This window comes from Bubalus kerabau, chromosome 2, assembly GCF_029407905.1.
Source record: "Bubalus kerabau isolate K-KA32 ecotype Philippines breed swamp buffalo chromosome 2, PCC_UOA_SB_1v2, whole genome shotgun sequence".
NCBI classification, from domain to species: Eukaryota; Metazoa; Chordata; class Mammalia; order Artiodactyla; family Bovidae; genus Bubalus; species Bubalus kerabau.
This window is the reverse complement of record NC_073625.1, coordinates 134422838-134445819: the sequence shown is the minus strand read 5'-3', so window position 1 is coordinate 134445819 and position 22982 is coordinate 134422838. Positions and strand designations below refer to the sequence as shown.

The 22982-nt window shown below is 40.3% G+C and overlaps 1 protein-coding gene across 3 annotated transcripts in view; it reads right to left on the bottom strand.

The window, feature by feature from the left end:
* ZMAT3 (zinc finger matrin-type 3) overlaps window positions 1-5332 on the bottom strand; it is a 40088-nt gene extending 34756 nt beyond the window's left edge. The window contains exons 1-2 of one of the 3 annotated variants that reach the window (XM_055568997.1): window positions 5082-5332; window positions 864-1190 (exon numbers count right to left, since the gene is read on the bottom strand). In XM_055568997.1, the coding sequence (XP_055424972.1) occupies window positions 864-1133 (270 nt within the window). In that variant the 5' untranslated portion in view covers window positions 1134-1190; window positions 5082-5332. Of the gene's footprint in view, window positions 1-863; window positions 1191-4817; window positions 4968-5081 lie in introns of those variants that run through there. The other 2 variants (XM_055568999.1, XM_055568998.1) reach the window with 2 other exon arrangements.
* Window positions 5333-22982: the final 17650 nt, after the last annotated feature.

Sequence of the window (22982 nt, the reverse complement as noted above, 5' to 3'; positions counted from 1 at the left end):
ATACTGTCCTATTATTTCAGATATTCATGCAGAGAATAAATAGTCAAATCAATATGACCCAGAAAACATATTTTCATTCAATGGCATTTGGCCTCAATTGCTTCTTGGATCTCTTTTCTCAAAAAAAAAGAGGATATAATTTTATATACAGAAAACAATCAAGAAACATACCTGTGTTTTCCTTAGCAGTGACAGAGGTCAAAAGGAAAAGCTTAAGATTCATAGACAAAGAATATTCTGAACTGATACAAACTGCATTAGCTGGAAGAGAATATTTATAAAACTAATTCTTTCAGGCAATTTTAACACTGAATTGAGTATGCTACACAATACTTCAAACACCTGACCTCCTTAGGACCACAGGTTCAAACATGCATAGGTGATTTTATTTGCCTAAAACAACAGATGGCTTCCCAGGTGGCACCAGTGGTAAAGAACCTGTCTGCCAATGCAGGAAATGTGAAGGAAGTGGGTTCCATCCCTGGGTTAGGAAGATCCCCTAGAAAAAGGAATGGCTACTCACTCTCGTATTCTTGCCTGGAAAATCCCCTGGACAGAGGAGCCCGGAGGGCTACAGTCCATAGGGTCACAAAGAGTCAGATGTGACTGAAGCAACTGAGCACACATGCACACAAAACCCCAGGAAAACTGATGCCACACAGCTAAGTGTAGGAAGTTGAAAGAAATCCCATTCCACGAAAAGTGATGTTTTCTTTTAAAGTAGCAACACTGTGCTTTTAGCCAAATGCTTAGCCATTGTATTATTCCAGGCACAAATGGTCATTTCAGAGACACCTGTGAATTGAGGCAGAGCCCTGAAATGTTCTCCCACTAGATGTTTGATTTTTCTTTTCTTCCCTTACCTGATAATGAGCCTGGGCTTGCTGCGCTGAGTTCAAGGTGACATTGCAGAGCTTGCAGTACAGGGGCTTACATAGCTCCTCCAGGGCAGTGTCTTGTTCCCCTCCCTTAGGTGGCTCTTCTTCTCCAGCCAAAGGCAAGGAAGCCTCCTGCCCAAAAGGCTTCTGCGGTGGAAGCTGCAAGGCTCCTGTAGACCTGGCGGCCACTGACATAGGAGGAGAGGATGAGGGCCGCTTAGGCGGAGGAAGCCCGGCGTGTTGCAAGAGGATCATTGGGTAGAAAAGCCTTGGGCATCATCCAAAGGATGAGGAGAAGTCATGTCTTCAAATCTGAATCAACAGCAAATATTGAAAAAAAAAACTTAAAAATGTGTCATCAGCAATATGACATGTAAATGACCACATCATAGGTTCCTTCCTCTACTTCTCCAAACCATCTTTGGGACTCCCTTTCTTTTCCCTCATCCGGCACACTTCCCCCATCTGTTAATCCACATTGACACAACACTCTTCCACTGAGAAGAGCGTTATGGATTTGGCTTGATTTTGCCTGGCACAGTTCCAACTGCAGTCCCTCTGGCCCATGAACATTAATAGCATTGTATCCATGGCTAATTACATCTAAAAGTCACATGACCGAAATGAACATCAAAGGTCACCCAGTCCAGACCCCTTCCCTCAGGCACACTTAAAACACTCTTGATGATAATCATACATAGACAAAAAAAAAAAAAAAAAAAAACCACCAGCAGAGAACCTTAGCAAATATCTCCTTTTCATGCAAACTAGTCTTTCCGTCCAAATAATATCAAAAACAGTGAAATCAAGAGTGTCACTGCTCAAACTACTGCAAACACTTCTAGAACTAGCTTAACTATCCAGGAACTCTATATATGTAATAGCTAATATTAGACATATACTCTAATATCTTGGAAAAACTCTTGAGTCACTAAATGTGACAAAAATAAATAAACATGTACCTTCTGATCAACTAGTGATACCGAAATAATTGATCCAATGAATCTTCAAAGTGGAGGTTGCAAACAAACAACCTGAAGACCACACGCAGCCACAGATGTGCTCTGTTTGGAATATACAGTGTTTCATTTTGCTTTCATTTTTCAATTGAATTGGTTGTCAACATTTCAAAATCAAAAGATTTGTGGCTCCTCTAGATAAAAGGGGGATCTGACAACACTTGGACCATAGTCCTACATGGGCAACAACAGCTAGTTAGTATTGAGAGGCACTGTCCTGGGTACCCAAGCTTGTCTTCTCTAGGCCACCTCAAGTGCCCACTCAGCCTGCTGCTTCTATTCATATTACGTGCCTGCACCCTACAGGCTCAAGTTGAAGACCCCACCTCCTGTAGCCTTAGATTGTATTCATTAGTCTCCTATAAAATCAGAGTATTTTCTTTCTCTTTCTAGAGGTAAATTTTGAGATAAGGATTTTAATTTGGGTTAATTGGAATCGTGGAAACTCAAAGTGCATAGTGTGGTTCATTTTGAGATACTCAAGATTAGAAGTTGCCATCTGGGTCAGAAGCAGGAGAAACGGGTAAAACTGAACTGGGATTGGAACATATTGGGTCTTTTCTGAGGGAAACAATGGAGACTATAAGAGAAAGCAAATAGTTGAAATGACTGAGGAACTAGAATTATACTGGGGCCCTGGCAGTATGATCCAGTACTCCACTGGACGCTTACTTCATGCACTATTTGATTCTCCAGGCCAGAATACTGGAGTCGATAGCCTTTCCCTTCTTCAGGGAATCTTCCCAATCCAGGGATCAAACCCAGGTCTCTTGCACTGCAGGCGGATTCTTTATCAGCTGAGCCACAAGCAAAGCCCAAGAATACTGGAGTGTGTACCTATCCCTTCTCCAGCGGATCTTCCTTATCCAGGAATCAAAATGGGGTCTCCTGCATTGAAGGTGATTTCTTTACCAACTGAGCTATGAGGGAAGCCCCTAACCCTGAGTATCTCAAAATGAACCACACTATGCACTTTGAGTTCCCACGATTCTAACTGACCCAAATTAAAATCCTTATCTCAAAATCCTCTATTCCTTCCACTTTCAATACTATTAAAACCTCTTTTTGGTCAATAGAACATAGCTATTTTAAGTGCCAAAATTTTCCATCTGCAATAGAAAAGTATAGGTTTTATGATAATAGATTTACTAAAATCAACCAAGAACAATTTTGAAAAGTTAAGTCTCTTTTACCACATTTAATAAGTATCTACACCTGTAAATTGCAACCAAATAACAGTTTTTGTACTAAATTCAGGCTCTTAGAGCAGGAGAGGTTATCAGTGCAATGGGAAAATAATGTACTAAATGGCAAAGTACATACATCATTAGTCATAGTATTCAACAATATTTCTCATTAAGCATAATATTTAGAAAAACAATAATGTTATTTTATTCTCAAGCAGAAATATGCTGTCCATACCTCTGAGAATATTTTTTAAAAAGCAATACAGATTTAGAACATTTAAAAAGTCAGGTTCTCTATAATCACATTATTCCTCTCAATTAAACCAAGTAAAGGCATTCAGAAAGCAAAGGCAAATACGGATATTTTAAAAAAGAAAACTATGGGGACAAACACCCCTTTTTAAAAAGTTTAACTACCTAATCATGACAATTAGTAATATTAAAAGACTACATATACCACCTGTACAGAAACAAAAGGATACCAAAGTGCCAATGACAAGCTGCCAGCTCAGAGATAAATGGTGGAGGAGCATGTTAAAACATCTGGATAAAGGAAATACGCAATATAAAGAGAAAATCAAATGTTACCGATGGCCTAGACATGTCTGGACTTGTTTTATAAAAGTTCACTCCCACTTGAGGAAATACCAGCATGTGTCTCCCCCAGCGTTGTCTACAGGCTTCCATCATAATAAAGGCCTGATAAAATCTCCTGAATTGAAGAAAAAATTCTCATACAGTACAAACTTACCCATTATCACATTTTACCTTTTAATGTTTAAAGAGTACCTAGATAGTCCAAAATTCTTTCTTGTAATATTTAACAATCAAAATGATGTTAACTCCCCCAAAAGTATCCATGCAAGACAATTACATCAGGTATTACTATACTTGCAAAAAAAAAACTAGCATAAAATAAAAATCTAAAAACGAAGCCTTCGGTGAAAGCAGATATGGTGGAATATAAAGAGATTCAAAGCATATAGGACTCAGGTCTGTTCAACTACTGCATTAAATTAAAAGAAACTAACTTGGTGCCTGATGTAAATAAAATATTCCTCAGATCATAAAAGCCATTCAATTTGATGCTTGAAGTAGCATAAATGAAGGATTTATGGTGGTTAATGTCCTGGTATGGAAGGGGTTGAGGCGACAATAAAGAAAATCAAAGCTTCTCAGTCTACCCTGTTTAAAGAAAAGGAATGATCATATAGCATAGTTTTCATGATCGAACTGGGGCCTACTCTTTACATACTGCATTAAAGACAACCACTTTCTCATTTGGAGAAATCTTCGGAGGAAAGGAAACACAATAAGAGAACAGGTTACTAGCACCTCAGGAAACTAGGGAAGTCTGTAACTGGGAATTCCGAAAATGAGGGAAAGACGGTGAGCATTATTCAGAGGTCATCAGAACACAGCGAGAAGGAATGAGAGAGGAAAATAAAACAATAATCAGTTGTAAGGTATATCACAGAAGGAAGACCCAAAAGAACGCAAGAACCTGGGGAAGAAGAGGCCTTGGTGAACTGGTGAATGTTCTCCAGTCTCAGTTATGACTGGCCCGAATCCTAGGAAACATTTCACATATTTGAATCAGAGCTACATATACTTCAGCATCGCCCACATATATCTTACATTTCTAAAACGTGCATGCATACACAAGAGAGCGCACTCACATATACATACATACACGCACACACACACACATACACGCACACGCACTCACGCACCCGTGAGGATGCCATCACGAAAGATGGAATCCCGGATCTCCCACGGGGCGGGGGCAAGCGCTAGGGCCAAGGCAGCCGCACAGCTAGAGGATCCAAACAGTACACGTGAAATGCTTTAAAAACAAACAGATAAATAAAAGCACCGCAAGCCGGTCACGTGGAGGGCAGGTGGAAAGACCGCACCGGAAAGGAACTGCTAGCCTGGTCGCTCCGGTGCTCCTAAATGTCCTAAATGCCCCGAGACTTGCGATCGCCTGCACTTACCGGAACCCCCGGGACGCGCCGGGAGTCTGGGCGCCGCGCCTGCCCCGGACGCCCGCCGCCGTCCGTCCTCCACGCCCGGCTCGGCCCGATTCTACTCCGCCTCCCTCCGCGCAACTTTCTCGGCTGGCCCGGCAGAGCCCCCTCCACAGCTGAAGGCTGACTGTCAAAAGTCAGTCCAAACGGACCCACAGGGAAACAGCTGCAGGAAGTGACTGCGGAATCGGGAGGCGGCGGAGGAGGAGACTGAAGGCGCCGGCCCGGCGTCGCCAGTGCGCATGTGCCTGGTGGAGCAGGGCCCGCGGCGGCGGCGGCGGCTGAGAAGGCTCCAGCACGCCGGGAGGGTGGGGTGCGCACCCGGCAGGTGCGGGGACTGTGAGCGCAGCGGCTCTAAGCCGGCGTGGGGAACAAAGGCACGAGTCACAGGGAGGACGCACCACCGCCAGTCTTAAGAGTTTGTTCATCCTATAACCTGGAAAGTTGATCCAGAGCAGAAACCTGGGCAGAGTTTTCGCAACTTTCATCTCCTGTCTCTGAGATCCAAACCCCTTTTTCATTCCAGCCCTGCTCTCCGTCCGCTGATTGCCTGCTAAGAGTGGCAGAGGGGAGCTGCCAGAATATCCAGGATCGTCCCACCTGCTGCGACAGAACCTTTAAACTGCTCCTTTCTCCAGGATGAAGGAAGAATAGCGCGCCGCTGCCAACTCAGAGGTCTCCAATCACACAAGAAAACATACACGCAGACTTGCCCTCTACGCAACAGCAGAATTGGCAAGAGATGTGGTGTTGGAGAAGACTCTTGAGAGTCCCTTGGACTGCAAAGAGATCCAACCAGTCCATTCTGAAGGAGATCAGCCCTGGGATTTCTTTGGAAGGAATGATGCTAAAGCTGAAACTCCAGTACTTTGGCCACCTCATGCGAAGAGTTGACTCATTGGAAAAGACTCTGATGCTGGGAGGGATTGGAGGAAGGAGGAGAAGGGGACGACAGAAGATGAGATGGCTGGATGGCATCACTGACTCGATGGACGTGAGTCTGAGTGAACTCCGGGAGTTGGTAATGAACAGGGAGGCCTGGCGTGCTGCGATTCATGGGGTCGCAAAGAGTCAGACACGACTGAGCGACTGAACTGAACTGAGAGACCTTCTCTGGCACACCACCACTCCCCACCCCACGCCTCAACCTCACCTGCATGACAAGAAAGACTAGGAAGAGATTGGCTAAGGCTATAATGTCACATCCTTTCGTAGTCAACCTCAGCACATTCAGGGTTGACAATGAGAGATGAGCTGAGCCAAGTATTAATATTAAAATTCTGTTAACTTGTAAATTTTTCCATAGGACTATTTGGGGGTAAAATATTCATAACATAAATTTTGACCATTTTTAACTGTTTAGTTCAGTGCCATTAACTACATTCACAACATTGTGTGCTTATTTTTTAAGCATTACAGTAAGTCCTCTATATATGAGCCTTCAAGTTGAGAGCTTTCCAAAGATGCCAACACGGGTTCCGTCAACCTCAGGTTTGAGTGAAATTGTAGCTTGTGCTCCATCTCCTACTGCTGAGGATCTTTCAGCTCTTCCATCTCCCACCTCCTCTCCCTCCTCTAGTCAGTAACTCTTTTTGTCTGTTCACTGGATGCCAGGCCCTGTATGGCTGCTATTATAGTGTACTACCTTACTTTTCAAGGTAGTGTACTGTAAGATTTAAAATGTTTTCCTTATTCTTTGTGTTTATTTTTATATATTATTAGAAAAGTATTATAAACCTATTACAGTACACTACTATATAGCTGACCGTGTTCTTTGGGTACCTAAGGCTAACTTTCTTGGACTTACAAACTTGCTGTCAGAATGGAACTTGTTCATATGTAGGGGACTTACTGTAATTAAAATGTCAAGGAGACCTATTTATAGCAAGATGTACCCTGCTGCTGCTGCTGCTAAGTCACTTCAGTTGTGTCCGACTCTGTGCGACCCCATCGACGGCAGTCCATCAGGCTCCACCGTCCCTGGGATTCTCCAGGCAAGCACACTGGAGCGTGTTGCCATTTCCTTCTCCAATGCATGAAACTGAAAAGTGAAAGTGAAGTCGCTCAGTCGTGTCTGACTCTTTGAGACCGCATGGACTGCAGCCTACCAGGCTCCTCCGATCATGGGATTCTCCAGGCAAGAGTACTGGAGTGGGGTGCCACTGCCTTCTCTGAATATGTACCCTAGTAGTAGGCAAATACTGCAGGAAATTAAGGCAGTTTCTTTGGCTGAAACACACCATCCAACACTACCAAGGACAAACCAAATTGACTCTTTTCTAGAAATGACTTAATTAATACAATGGTTGCTTAGCAATCACCCAAAGCTAGTGTATGCGGGCCCTTTAAGGAGAATAACTCATCATGCCTAGGTAGACAACTAACAGTTTTTCTGAATTAATTTTCTGTTTATGCATACATATTTTGAGCTTCTCCAGTGGCTCAGCAGTGAAGAATCTGCCTGCAATGCAGGAGACGTGGGTTTGATCCCTGAGTGGGGAAGATCCCCTGGGCATGGCAACACACTCCAGTATTCTCGCCTGGTGAAATTCCATGATAAAGATTGCATTAAATCTGTAGATTGCATGGGGTAGTGTTGTCATTTTAACAATATTAATTCTTCCAATCCATGGACACAGTATATCTTTCCATCTGTTTGTGTTGTCTTCAATTTCTTTCATCAGCATCATAGTTTTCTGAGTACAAACAAGTCTTTTACTTCATTAGGTAGGTTTATGCCTAAGCATTTTATAGTATTTTTTTCAGTAAAAACATTCACAAGTGATCATTTTTACCATCCTGTTAAACATACTAAGCAAAAAGGCAGTTTTTTTTTCATGTAGAATGCTTTTAATAAATGCTGCAGTATTAACTAATAAATTCAGAAAATAAGCACCTTCCAACTTTATATCTGATAGATTTCACCACATTTATTAATCTTTTCGGTTGCTATTCTGTTCACTAAAAACTCATCATCTTGTTGAAAATATTTTTGTTTGTACTTTTCAGATAAACATGAATTCACAAACATTGTAAACAAAAATCAGTGAGAGGTTAGATCAATGTTTGTCTTCAACATGTTTGAGTACAAGTTTTGAGCATATAAAAAGGGGTCCTTCAACAGTTTATTTTTAAAAGTTCAATTGTTTCAGCTTGGATACCAATTTTTGAAGCAAAACATATTTTAGCAGAATCTACAGTACCAAATCATCATCAAACTTTCTCCTATTCCATAGCATCATTGTCCACAAGAATTCTGAAATTAATTCCAAGGCAGCTTTAATTATTTCATCTTTGTTTACAATTTTTAGTGATTTTTCTTTACAATTTGTGTGGGGTTTTTTGGTAAAAACCACCAAAAGATGGATTATTTTGTGTAGTTACTCTGACTTTATCCCCCTAAGTCACACTAAGGTTCAAGCTATTTTGAAGTCAAGTGAAGTCACTCAGTCATGTCTGACTCTTGCGACCCCATGGACTGTAACCTACCAGGCTCCTTAGTCCATGGAATTTTCCAGGCAAGAGTACTGGAGTGGGTTGCCATTTCCTTCTCCAGGGGATCTTCCCGACCCAGGGATTGGACCTGGGTATCCCGCATTGTAGGCAGATGCTTCACCATCTGAGCTACCAGGGAAAAACAGTTAAAATGAAAAAGACTGACAGTAACAAATGTTGGCTAGGATATGGAACAACTGACACTCTCATAAACCACAGGTAGGAGAGTAAAATGATACAACCAACAAAAACAGTTCTCCCATTTCTTATAAATTTAATAATATACTGCCCATAGACTCTGGCATTTCACTCCTAGATATTTACACAAGTCAATAAAACCAATGTCCATGAAAAGATATATCCATAATTGCTCATATCTTGATTTGTAATATTCCAAAATGGAGAAAAGGCAACGTTCAACATTGAGTGAGCCAATAAAATAAAAAGTAAATGTTATTGAAAGGTTGTTGCTATTTTGCACCTTCCTAAAAATAAGACTTATACTTGAAGAAGAAGCAGTGCAAGGTCCTATACTGCTCACCAAATAAGCATGTGCTACTCCACATTTCCTTAGACACTTGCAGTTAAATGAGCCCTTGTGATTGACTTTGGGCTGGGAAAGAAAATAATGTGTGTCAGTTCAGTTCAGTTCAGTTGCTCAGTCGTGTCCGACTCTTTGTGACCCCATGAATCGCAGCACGCCAGGCCTCCCTGTCCATCACCAACTCCCGGAGTTCACTCAGACTCACATCCATAGAGTCAGTGATGCCATCCAGCCATCTCATCCTCTGTCGTCCCCTTCTCCTCCTGCCCCCAATCCCTCCCAGCATCAGAGTCTTTTCCAATGAGTCAACCCTTCGCATAAGGTGGCCAAAGTACTGGAGTTTCAGCTTTAGCATCATTCCTACCAAAGAAATCCCAGGGCTGATCTCCTTCAGAATGGACTGGTTGGATCTCCTTGCAGTCCAAGGGACTCTCAAGAGTCTTCTCCAACACCACAGTTCAAAAGCATCAATTCTTCGTCGCTCAGCCTTCTTCACAGTCCAACTCTCACATTCATACATGACCACTGGAAAAACCATAGCCTTGACTAGACGGACCTTTGTTGGCAAAGTAATGTCTCTGCTTTTCAATATGCTATCTAGGTTGGTCATAACTTTCCTTCCAAGGAGTAAGCGTCTTTTAATTTCATGGCTGCAGTCATTTCTAACTCAAAGTTTTTAAGAGCCAGTATGTGATCCTCCAATTTGGATGCCAGGTTTTGAGAGAACAGTCACAGTACAGAAGCAAACTAGATTCTTGAGTCCCTGTTTGGGTCAGAGCCACCCTGGAAAGTCAGTGGATCCACAATTGACTGATCAAGTGAAAAATAGCCACAGTACTGTTAAGCCACTAAGATTTTGAGGTTAATTTGCTCCCATGTATAACTTAGCATCCGAGTACATTCTACGATTTTTGATTACTGCTGACTCTCTCTACTATGATTACAGTAATGTTCTTATTTTCTGCCAATGAGGTGATCTTCAGGGACAATGCCACTTACTCATAACCTTTGATCAGTTCAGTTATTTTCTTTATTTGAGTGAGAATAATTTACATATTCATAAGTTTTGAGCTTGTACATCAAATTTTCTTTTGCCAGTTCCAATGGGTGGCCCTAATTAAAAATACTATTTTAAAGGTATAATATTTCATTTTTATCAAGAAAAAGAGAGGCACTAGAGTAATTTTTAAAGCAGAATTTCAAGTATATTTATATTACAAGGGAACTCACTGGCATGGAAAGTAAAACTAAAGTTTCATATTTATAAACAAAAGATTTAATTATAGGAAATTACATTAGAAAGTTGAGCTTATTTGTCAGAAAATTTTTTTCTATAATTAAATGTACATTAATAAACAAGTACACAAACAAATGCATGCAGGGGTTTGAAAAGAGGCCACCTTTTCAAAATAGTATCTGTATGAACATCTACAGGCTGACTGAGAAATCACATGGTCTATATCTAGGGGGCAGGGTATGGATGATAGAGAGGAATTGGGTTTACAGCAAAAATGTACACAATTAGAAGGGGGCAAATAGACAAGGTTTCCTTAATGATACAAAAGTCCAAATTTCCCAGTAATTACCAGTATATAAAAATATTAAAACATAAAAAATTAAACCTATGTAAAGCATAAAACTGGTAAAAGACATTAAACACAACACAAAATAACTATTGGTTTTTCTTGTGGACTTCTGTGATAAAACGTTTCAATAAAAAATATTCACAATTTCCCTCCAAAATCTTCACATAAATTTAATGCTTCAGAAAGATGAGACATGTTAATTCTTTGGTATTAAGTATACATAGTTTATATATATATATATATATATATAAACTCAGAAATAGAATTACCTCAATTTGAGAAGCATTACTCCAATTTCCCTGAGATTATCCTTGTATTATGCTGGTACATCTGAACGGTTTCAATTTTGATGGATTCTGTAGATTTCTCATGTCAATGCTTTCACTTACTGATATTTTGGGTTTTAGTCATCAGTTTACATTAAGGGGTACCAAACAGTCCAGGTTGCTATAATAAAATATCATAGCCTGGATAGATTAAACAACAGTCCTCTCTCACCTCCCCTCTTAAATCACTCACTCGGAGAAATCCAGCTGCCATATTATAAGGACACCCAGGCAGCCCCGTGCAGAGACATGATGAAAAGTTAATACCATCTGCCAACATTCAGGAACCAAGACCATCAGCCTTAGCCAACAGCCACGTGATAAGCTATCTTGGAAATGGATCTTGCAGCCCCCATCAAGCCCCCCTTCAAACTGCAGCCCCAGCTGATATCTTAATTTAGCCTTATGAGAGACCCTGAGCCAAAACCACCCAGCTACACTCCTCCTCGTTTCCTGACCCTCAGAGATAATAAATTCCTGGTATTTTAAGCAACTAAGTTTTGAGGTAATTTGTTAATACAGAATAGATCGTTTATTTATCTGCCTCCCTCTTTCTTTTGACTGTAGGAATCCTAGATTCAAATATGAAATTCACCTCCAAAACTTATACAGGACTTTCAGCACTTTTGTGTTCTAACATTATTTTCTTATTTTTATTTTTCTCTTTTCTCAATTTCCTCTTCTTTTTATTTAATTTTATTACAAAAGCCACCTCAAGTAGCTTTTATGAGAATGAGGTAAAGTATTTTTTATGACAAAATGAAGAAAAATAACCAAAAGAAGATAACAAAATATGAGCAAAAAAGTTAACATTCCATGTTACACCTCAGTTTGAAGCTTTCTTCAACATGGAAGAAGCAAAGTTATTATGTAGGCTTTCTTAAAGGATTTGAATATAAGTTCTAAGTAGGAAAAAATAAAAATATGGAACAGAAGTATAAGCTATATGAAATGAACTTTATATTTTATCCTCTGAGTAGTGATTACAAATCACTAGTCCATAAAGATAATTTCAACAATCTGCAAGAAAATAAGAAAAATGAGAGCAATGCAGTCAATTTTCCATTAAATTAATTTAACTTAAATTTGACTGTATTGAGATTATGTTCCTTCTGTGCTGTGCTGTACTTAGTCTCTCAGTCATGTCCAACTCGTTGCAACTCACGGATTGTAGCCTGCCAGGCTCCTCTGACCGTGGGATTCTCCAGGCAAGAATACCAGAGTGGGTTGCCACACCCTCAGCCAGGATGTTCCTTCTAACCTTGATGTATTTTCTTTTAGGATACAATAATGATAGTGTAGTGTGGTTTTTTAAATGTTCTTAATCACACGATTTCCCCATTTCTCCCAACATGTATGTGTTTTTGTTTGGTTATGTCTTATTAAATGTTCCCTGTGCATGAAACAACTACATGCAGAAACCACTGCTCCTAGAGAAGTACTGAGGGATGGTGGGAGAGATGGCAGGGCAATGTATGAGAGAGAAAAGCATTCATATTTTCATATTTTTATAACATGAACTCCAGAAGATAAAGATCAACCAACATGTATCTCAGGCCCTCTCTCAACCCCAATCTGGTTGAGTTTCAATGTTCCAAAGCAGTAGACAGTTTCCTACCTTTGCCTGTCTGGCCTGTGAAGACAGTATAAACAATTATGTAACCCTTTTTTCCACTTAATTTTATCTTTAGTTGAAAGAATGTCTTCAGAAAATATATGTACTGTTTCAATTACCTAGAACTGCTAGGCATAATGAACAAATTCTATTTAAAATAGAATTTCAAGCTTGGAGAATCCCACGGTCAGAGGAGCCTGGCAGGCTACAATCCGTGAGTCGCAAATAGAAAATTGACTGTGTTGGCTTCCTGGTGGCTCAGTGGTAAAGAATCTGCCTGTCGATGCAGGAGACATGGGTTTGTCTCCTGATCCAGGAAGGTCCCACATGCTGTGGAACAACTAAGCCCATTGCCACAACGGTTGAGCCTGCGTACTCTAGAGCCCACGAGCCACAATAAAGCCCGTGGCCTAGAGCTGGCACTCTGCAACAAGAGAACCACAACAAAGAGAAGACTGCACATCACAACTAGGGAGTGGCCCCTTTCGCTGCAACTAAAGAAAAGCCTGTGCAGCAATGAAGACCCAGCAGGGCTAAAGATAAATAAATACTTTAAGGATTCCATTATAAATTGTCTGAATTCATGGCAGGATTTTATACATGTGTCATCTTCCAATTACTAGATACAAAAATATCATTTCTATGAGATGGGCATCCTACATTTTTTATGTTTTTAACAAGGGTCCCTTGCAATACTGGGGAACTGGTGCAAGATGATTGTTTTTGGATAGGTTAGAGTGGCTTGAAAGCAGAAAATAGAAAAGAAAGAATGAAGTGCTTGGATCTTCTTTCCCATAATTCAAGCTTCTGGGAAAGATTCTTAACGGTAATAGACTCTCATTCTGACACATAGTAGTTTATTTTCTTCATGAGGTTAAGCGGTTCCTTGCTGCTATCCCCAAATGAAATAAAATTGCCACACTTTTGAAGGTGAAATTCTTCCTTTTTTTTAGATTATCTGAAGAATGTGTTTATTAAATCTTATATCTTATTTATGAAATAACATAAATTTGTTGATTTTTAAATTATTAATTTAATTTATTAAATTAATAAATTTATGAGATAATTTCCGACTAATAATACTAAGACTAATTTCTGTAAACCACTCTAGAAAATCGGCTCTTTTTTCATAAAAAACGAGCTCCAGTGTGCACAAATAATATAAGTAGATATAAGTAGATGCAACTACAGCCTGCAGTTTGTCATACAGGAGTCAAGCTATTCTGTATCTCCTGTGCGTTTTGAATATTTAAACATGCCTCCAGTACTTAGTGTACTATCCATCTCATTTTTACCTCCCCCAGCTTTAGGTTTCTTTATGACAAACTGTATATTGTGAACATATATCCTTCCTAATACCAGATATTGAATCCTTTTAATAATCGAAACATGTGTTGGGACTTAATCTAGCAGGTCTCTTTTTTTTAATTGCTAGAGGATGAGGTTATGTCTGAAACAATTCTGCTACCTTTTAGCAGATAGACTTAAAAGAAGAATGGCAACCAGCTAACTCTATTTCTCCAAAAATTCTTTCACTATAATCTCCCACCCTTCCGGAATTGTTTTCTAGTCAAGGTTTTCATTCCTCTCAAGTCTGGAGACTAAACAAAGCTCAGCAAAGTAAATAGCAAAAAAAAATTACTGCATCTTAAAGATTGAAAGACCAAAAAAAAAAAATCTAAACTCAAGGCTTGAATTTATAAAAGAAGAAAGTAAGGCCCATGTGTCTTGATTAACGTCACACAACCACTTCCAAAAGAAGCCAGAATTAGAATCCAGGTCTCCTGGCACCAGCTTAGAGTTTCTTCTGTATAGGAATTCATGGTGTTGATGGTACAGTTGCATAGCGAACTGGGGAGAGGGAGAGCGATAATATATTCTAATAAATCATTCCCATTCTAATTTGGTACCTCTCAGAGGAAACTCTAAGGGGCCCTAAGCCTGGAAGGGCAGGAAGTCCTCCTTCCGGAGTCTCTTCCATCACAGCAAGCGCTGGCTTCAAAAACAATTTTACATTTGGCTTGAAAATCTAAAAATGATGTCATGACTGACCTACCCAGCCAACTTTTCCTTCAGGGCCATAAGTTTTCTAAAAGTGAAATAAAAACCAAAGCACTATTTTCCTTTGCACAGAAAGAAAAAGAAAGGGGAGGGGGGTGGAGGGAGAGAGAATGACACTGTGATAGGCATATGACAAAGCCAATGAATAAATTAAATGGCATTTTCTTACCTTAATTTACTTAGTCTTATTTTAAATATCAAGGAATAAAGCCTGTATAATTTTAAACCTTAAAAATCATCATTAGGAAAGCATTAATGAATTTTAAGCAACTAGAGTACCTGAACCCAGGACAGAGCAACATGGGACAGAGAGTATTCCAATTTGTACCACATTCTATTGCACTACCTTATAGTGTTCTGAAGTTTTAAAGTTATGTAAATTTTTATACCCACAATTCCTTGAATTTTGTATCAGGTTCTTTCACTGACTTAGCTTTAATCCCACTATTGGTGGGATTGTGCACTGGGACAGCCACTACTATGACCAAACAGTATGGAGGACCTTCAAAAAATTAAAAATAGAACCACTTTATGAGCCAGCAATTCCACTTCTGGGAATACATCCAAAGAAAACAAAAACACTAACTCAGAAAGATATCTGCAACCCCACCTTCATAGCAGCATCATTAACAATAGCCAAGACATGGAAACAACCTCAATGTCCACTGATAGATGAATGGATGTTTTACATATATACACTGTGGAATATTATCCAGCCATAACGGTGGGGGTGGGGGGTAATTGTCCAATTTGTGACAAAATGGATGGACCATGAAGGTGTTATACTAAGTAAAATAAGTCAGACAAAGACAAATACTGTACAATCTTCCTTCTATGTGGTATCTTCAAAAAACAAATAAAAGCCCAAACTCCTAGAAAAAGAGATCAGACTTTAATAACCATAGGTGGAGGTGAATGGGGAAGGGAAATTGGAAGAAGGTGGTCAAAAGGTACAAACTTCCAGTTACAAATAAGTACTAAGTGTGTAATATATTATACAACAGGATGATTTTAGCTAACATTGCTGTTCAATATATGACAGTTGTTTAGATAGTAAATCCTAAGAGTTCTCATCACAAGCAGACTCTTTTTCCTTTTTTATTTTCTTCTTTCTTTCCTTTTTATTGATTCTGTACGAGAAGATGATTCACTGAACCTATTGTGGTAATTATTTTACAATATATGTAGATTAAACCATCATGCTGTACGCCTTAAACTTACACACTGATGTATGTCAATTATTTTTTCAATAATTTGGGGAAAAGAAACATTACAACATCAACTTTATTACACTAGATGGCAGCAAATAATTAGAAGGGCCAAATAAAAAACATTTGAGTATCACACAATCACTGAAGCACAGGAATGAGTGTAGACATAATGGTAATATTTGAGAAAGAAAAACAAAACCTGGCTGACTCATAAACATTTTTCAAGATTCATCATTTACTTATTCCTTCATTCAAAAAACATTAACAAATTATTATACAAATACTTATACTACAACAAAATACTGTGGGAGGACTTCCTCTCTGCTGATTTTATAATTCTTAGAAACCAAAGAGAATTTACTTTGTTACTCTTGCACAAAGAGCTATGTTTTTGGTGTTTGAAGACTCCCTGTGTGCTACAACTTTGATACATAGTATGTTCTCAGATTTTACTTCAGTTACTTGCTAGTTTCCAGTCACAACACACTCTCTCTTATGGATGTAGTCTTTCATATGTTGTTCTCTACATCTGGAATTATGCCCAACTCCCCACCACACATACACACACACCCCTTTGAAATGCTTTCTCTTTTCCTAACCTTCAGTGACCATAATACACGTATCAGAGTTCACTCTTCTAAGTCCCCCAGCATTCTGAGAATGTCTATAATAGTGGGGAGTTCTGTGTTATACTTGACTGTCTTCACCACTAGACTGAGCGGTGTGTCATAGTTTTATACAATCTCTCACTGTCCAGCACAAACTTCTCTCAGACTTCTGTAAAATTTTGTTGAGTGATTTAGCTGTGTTACAGGGAATCAAACTTCTATGTTAGAGGTCTGTTTATGACTTACAAATGTAGATGCCAATATCTTATAATTCAGTGTGGTAGCATATGAATGGAGAAGACGATGGCACCCTACTCCAGTACTCTTGCCTGGAAAATCTCTGGTAGGCTGCAGTCCATTGGGTCGCAAAGAGTTGGACACAACTGAGCAACTTCACTTTCACTTTTCACTTTCATACATTGGAGAAGGAAATGGCAACCCACTCCAGTGTTCTTCCCTGGAGAATCCCAGGGACGGGGGAGCCTGGTAGGCTGCCGTCTGTGGGGTCGCACAGTCAGACACGACTGAAGCGAATTAGCAGCAGCAGCAACAGAGTAAATGGCAACCCACTCCAGTGTTCTTGCCTGGAGAATCCCAGGGACGGGGGAGCCTGGTGGGCTGCCGTCTATGGGGTCACACAGACAGCAACATATGGATAAGACTTTGTAAAAGTGGTCTATACACCAGAATTCTCTCCAAAATAGATTCAAGGTTCATGATGATACGTTGTTATATAATCCTAATACAAGCACATGTCTGAGATATTGTGGCTTCAGTTCTAGACCAGTGCAATAAAGCAAGTATCACAATAAAATGAGTCACCTGAAATTTTTAGTTTTCCAGCACATGTGAAATTTAGTTTACACATAATGCAATATTATGAGGGCAATAGCATTATGCCTAAAAAAGCAATATGCATATCTTGGGACTTCCCTGGTGGTCTAGTGGCTAAGACTCCACACTCTCAGTGGAGGGGGCCCGGGTTCAATCCCTGGTCAGGGAACTAGATCCCACATGCTGCAATTAAGAGTTCGCATGTCACAGCTAAGGGTTCCACATAAAGATTCCACATGCTGCAATATAAATATCCCTCGTGTTGCAACTAAAGATCTTGCATGCCTCACCATAGATAGAAGATCCCAGAATTAATACCTGATGCAGCCCAATACATAAGAAAATATTTAAGTAATATTCATAACTTAATTTTAAAATTATTTATCCCTAAAAATTGCTAACCATCATCTGATCCTTCAATGAGTAGTAATCTTTTTTGCTGGTGGAGGGGCTTGCCCTGATTTTTTTTTTTAATTTATGGCTGTGCTGCGTCTTCATTGCTGTGCACGGGCTTTCTCTAGTTGCGGCGTGCGGGGCTACTCTCTAGTTACAGTCCACAGCCTTCTTGTGGCAGTGGCTTCTCTTGTTGCAGAGCACAGGCTCTAGGGCACTTGGGCTTCAGTATTTGTGGTCCGTGGGCTCAGTAGTGGCATTTTCCACTACTAGTCTCTAGAGCATAGGCTCAATATTTGTGGTGCAGGGGCTTAGTTGCTCTGTGGCATGTGGGAGCTTCTCAGACAGGGGATCGAACCTATGTCTCTGACACTGGCAGGGGGATTCTTTACCATTGAGCCACCAGAGAAGCCCCTTGTCCTGATGTTTTGATGGCTGCTGACTGATCAGGGTGGTGATAGCTGAAAGTTTCTATGGTTGTGGCAGTTTCTTAAAATAAGACAATAATGAAGTTTGCCACATCTATTGACTCTTCCTTTCACAGATAATTTCTCTGCACCAGACAATGCTATTTGACAGCATTTTTTCCCACGGTAGAATTTCTTTAAAAATTGGACAATCCTTTCAAACCCTGCCAGTGGTTTATCAACTAAAGTTATGCAATACCCTAAATCTCTTGTTGTTATTTCAACAATCTTCATAGCATTTTCACTAGGGAGTAGACTCCATCTCAAGAAGCCACTTTCTTTGCTTATCCATAAAAGGCAGCTCCTCATCCTTTAAGTTTTATCATAACGTTGTAGCGATGCAGTCACATGTTTAGGCTCTACCTCCAATTCAGTTCTCTTGCTATTTTCATCACATCTGTAAATAATTCCTCCTCTGACGTCCAGGGTTCCTCCTTGACCCCTCAAAGTCATCCGTAAGAGTTGGAATCAACTTTTTCCAAACTGCTACTAACGTTGATATTTTGATCTCTTCTGATGAATCACAAATGTTCTTAATGGCATCTAGAATGATGAATCTTTCTCAGAAGATTTTCCATTTATTTTGTTCAGATCCATCAGAGGAATCGCTATCTATGGCAGCTATAGCCTTTAAAAAATATATTTTTTAAATAATAGGATTTGAAAGCTGAAATTACTCCTTGATCCAAGAGCTGCAGAACAGATGTTGTATTAACAGGCATGGAAACACTACTCTGTTGTACATCTCCACTGGAGTGCTTGGGTGATCAGGTGCATTGCCAATGAGCAGCAATATTTTGAAAGAATTTTTTTTTTCTGAACAGGATGTCTAAGAAGTAGGTTTAAAATATTCAGCAAACCACGTCATAAACAGAGCTGCAGTCATGCAGGCTTTCTTGTTCTACTTATAGAGCTCAGGCAAAGTAGATTTAGCATAATTTTTAAGGGCCCGAGGATTTTGGGAATGGTAAATGAGCATTAGCTTCAATTTAAAGTTATTAACTACATAGTCCCTAACAAGAGAGTCACCCTGTCATTTGACGCTTTGAAGCCCGGCACTGACTTCTCCTCTTATGCCTTGAAAGTCCTAGCTGGCATCATCTTTCAATATAAGACTGTGTGATCTATGAACCAACCTCTTTTAGCTTCAGACTTTTCTTCTGCAGCTTCCTCACCTCTCTCAGCCTTCATGGAATTGAAAAGAGTTAGGGCCTTGCTCTGGATTAACCTTTGGCTTAAGGGAATGTTGTGGCTGTTTTGATCTTCTGTCCATACTGCTCAAACTCTCCCCATATCAGCAGTAAGACTGTTTTCCTTTCTAATTATTCATGTGTTCACTGGAGTAACACTTTTAATTTCCTTCAAGAACCTTTTTGCAACTTGGCTAACTGGCCCAGGAGGCCTAGCTTTTGACCTATCTTGGCTGTCAACATGCCTCTCTCACTGAGCTTAATCATTTCTAGCTTTTGACTTAGTATGAGAGATGTGCAACTCTTCCTTTCATTTGAACACTTAGAGACCTTTGTAGGGTTATTAATTGGCTTAATTTCAATATTATTGTGTCTCAGAGAATAGAGATGCCTAAGGAGAGAGAGAGTGGCTAGGAAATGGTCAGTGCATGGAACAGTCAGAATACACACGATATTTATGCATTAAGTTTGCCATCTTATACAGGCATTTTGGTTTGTGGCCCTCCAAAGCAATTACAATAACATCAAAGATCACAGATTACAGATCACTGCAACAAATATAATAATAATAAAAATAAAATTTCAAATATTGTAAGGATTACCAAAATAACACAGAGACACAGAGTGGACCACTGTCGTTGGAAAAACAGTGCTAAGAGACTTGCTCAACACAGAGTGTCACAAACCTTCAATTTGTAAAACAAACAAACAAAAAAACATAATGTCTGAAAAGTGCAATAAAATGAGATATGCCTGTAATAAAGAGAAATATAAAGTGGAAAAGGAGAAGCAGAGAAGGAAAAAAAAAAGTGAGAATAAAGAGGAGAAGTAGGGGAAGCAGATGGAGAAGAAAAGGATGAAAGACAGGGAGGAACTTCCCTTGGTGGTCCAGTGGTTAAGACTGCACTTCCAATGCAAAGCAGGCAGGTTTAATCCCTGGTCTGGGAGCTAAGATCCCGCATGCCTTGTGGCATGACCCACTCCCCACCCCCTCCAAAAAAAAGGGAACACAGTGCCAGGCATTATTCTAAGAAATTTATCTCATTAAATCTTTATAACAACCCCAAGTGGAAAGTTGTAGTCACACAGTCATGTCCAACTCTTTGTGACCCCATGGACTGAAGCCCACCAGGTTCCTCTGTCCATGGGATTCTCCAAGCAAGAATACTGCAGTGGGTTGCCAGGCTCTTCTCCAATAACCCCAAGGTAGGGTCTATTGCGTGTGTGTGTGCATGCTCAGTCACTCATTCATGCCCAACTCCTTGTGACCCTATGGACTGCTATGATCTTTTGTCCATGGAATTTTCCTGGCAAGAATACTGGAGTGGGTTTCCATTTCCTCTTCCAGGGGATCTTCCTGACCCAGGGATTGAAACTGTGTCTCTTACGTTCCCTGCATTGGCAGGGAGATTCCTTACCACAGGCATCATTTGGAAAGGCCAGAGTCTATTATTATTCTCATTTTACAAAAGAGCTTCTTACCATTTGAAAAGCATACTCAAAATGACAAACAGTAGACAAGGCGATGGGGCCTACAATGATTCCATTGACCTTTAGCTTTGTCTGAAAACTACCATCAGATAGAAGTTACACATATCTACTATTACACAAGCAACATGTAGGTGTCCTTAACACAGCTGTGTAACACCCTGGTTTGTGGAAATGGCAACCCACTCCAGTATTCTTGCCTGGAAAATCCCATGGACAGAGGAGCTTGGTAGGCTACAGTCCACGGGGCCTCAAAGAGTTGGACACAACTGAGCGACTTCACTTTCACTTTGTCTATCGTGCAGCTTTAGGAACAGAAGAATTCAATTCAAGTGAAATAGTATAGAGGCACCATTGAGTACTTCTAACATACTATATTAGAAATCTTTGTGAAAGATGGTGTGGATTAAGGAACTTGAGTACTAATGATAATTGATAATATGATGAGCAAAACAAACTTCTCTAAAATATATTCTTACATCTTGTTCTCTTATAGGCTATTTAGTTTTTTTCCTTTTCCTTTATTTTTGATTCCTACAGCAGACATTGTGATGGTGGTTTAGTCCCTAAGTCATGTCCGACTCTTGTGACCCCATAGACGGTAGCCTGCCAGGCTCCTCTGTCCATGGGATTCTCCAGGCAAGAATACTGAAGTGGGGTGCCATTTCCTTCTCCAGGGGATCCACCCAACCCAGAAATCAAACCCGGATCTCCTGCATTGCACGTAGATTCTTTTACCGGCTGAGATACAAGAACATTAGCCACTTGTTTACCTCTTCTCCCCGACCTCGTGTCCAGAATCTGTATCCTCCTCATTCTTTTTGGCAATTTGTCACCTATGCTGAATCCAGAAAATAAAATTCAAAGGCATTAGAGACAATGAGGGACTTCCCAGGCGGCACTAATGATAAAGAACCTGCCTGCCAATACAGGAGACACAAGACATGCTGGTTCGATCCCTGGGTCCAGAAGACCCCCCTGGAGAAGGGCATGGCAACCCATCCCAGTATTCTCACCTGGAGAATCCCTATGGACTGAGGAGCCTGGCGGGCTACAGTCCATGGGGCCACAAAGAGTTGGACACCACTGAAGCGACTGAGCACTCAGGCAGAGACAATGAAGTGAGGGAAAAAAAAAAGCAAATAAAATTTAATAGTCTCCTGTGAAATTACAGGAGATAAGGCATCTGAAACAAGAATAGGATGCAATAAAAAGGAACATTCAGAAGCAAGATATGTTAGTTATCTATTGCTGCATGGACTGCAGCCCACCAGGCTCCTCCATCCATGGGATTTTCCAGGCAAGAATACTGGAGTGGGTTGCCATTTCCTTCTCCAGGGGATCTTCCCTACCCAGGGATCAAACCCAGGTCTCCCGCATTGCAGGCAGACATTTTACCATCTGAGCCACCAGGGAAGCCCGCATGACAAATTACCCACAAGCTAAGCAACTTACAAGAAACCTTTACTATCTTACACAATTTCTGTGGGTCTTGGAGCAAATTAGCTGCATGGTTCAAATACCAAGCGGGGCTGTGGGGCTTCTGGGCACAAAGCCTTTCTGTACTCCTCTATTTCTTTGATCATATGAAACAGCCTTCATTCAGCCTCCATGACCTTCCCTGACTTCCAGTGGGCAGATTCAAGCACTTGTTAATTAAGGGAGGGGATACCAGACAAGGGAGAAACAATCAAGAGCAGCCCTGGGGGGAGGACCTGTTTCCCCATCAACAGATACACACAACAATGTCTTTGAGCTGTTTTGCAGATACTGAAACCCCTTGCAGGTGGGAGAAGTTGAAATGGTGTGCCCATAAGCATGTAGACCCCAGACCATTTGGAACAGAAGGTTGATGATGTTGACTCTTACTTACCTCACCACCAACCCATCAGAAGAATGTCCATGAGCTGATCACACCTTCTTTGAACATTTACTATAAAACTTCTCACAATCTTCTCCAAGTTGGGACACACAGTTTTGAAGGCATTAGCCTGCTGTGGCCCCCTTTGCCTGGCAAAGTAATAAAGCTATCCTTTTCTACTTCACCCAA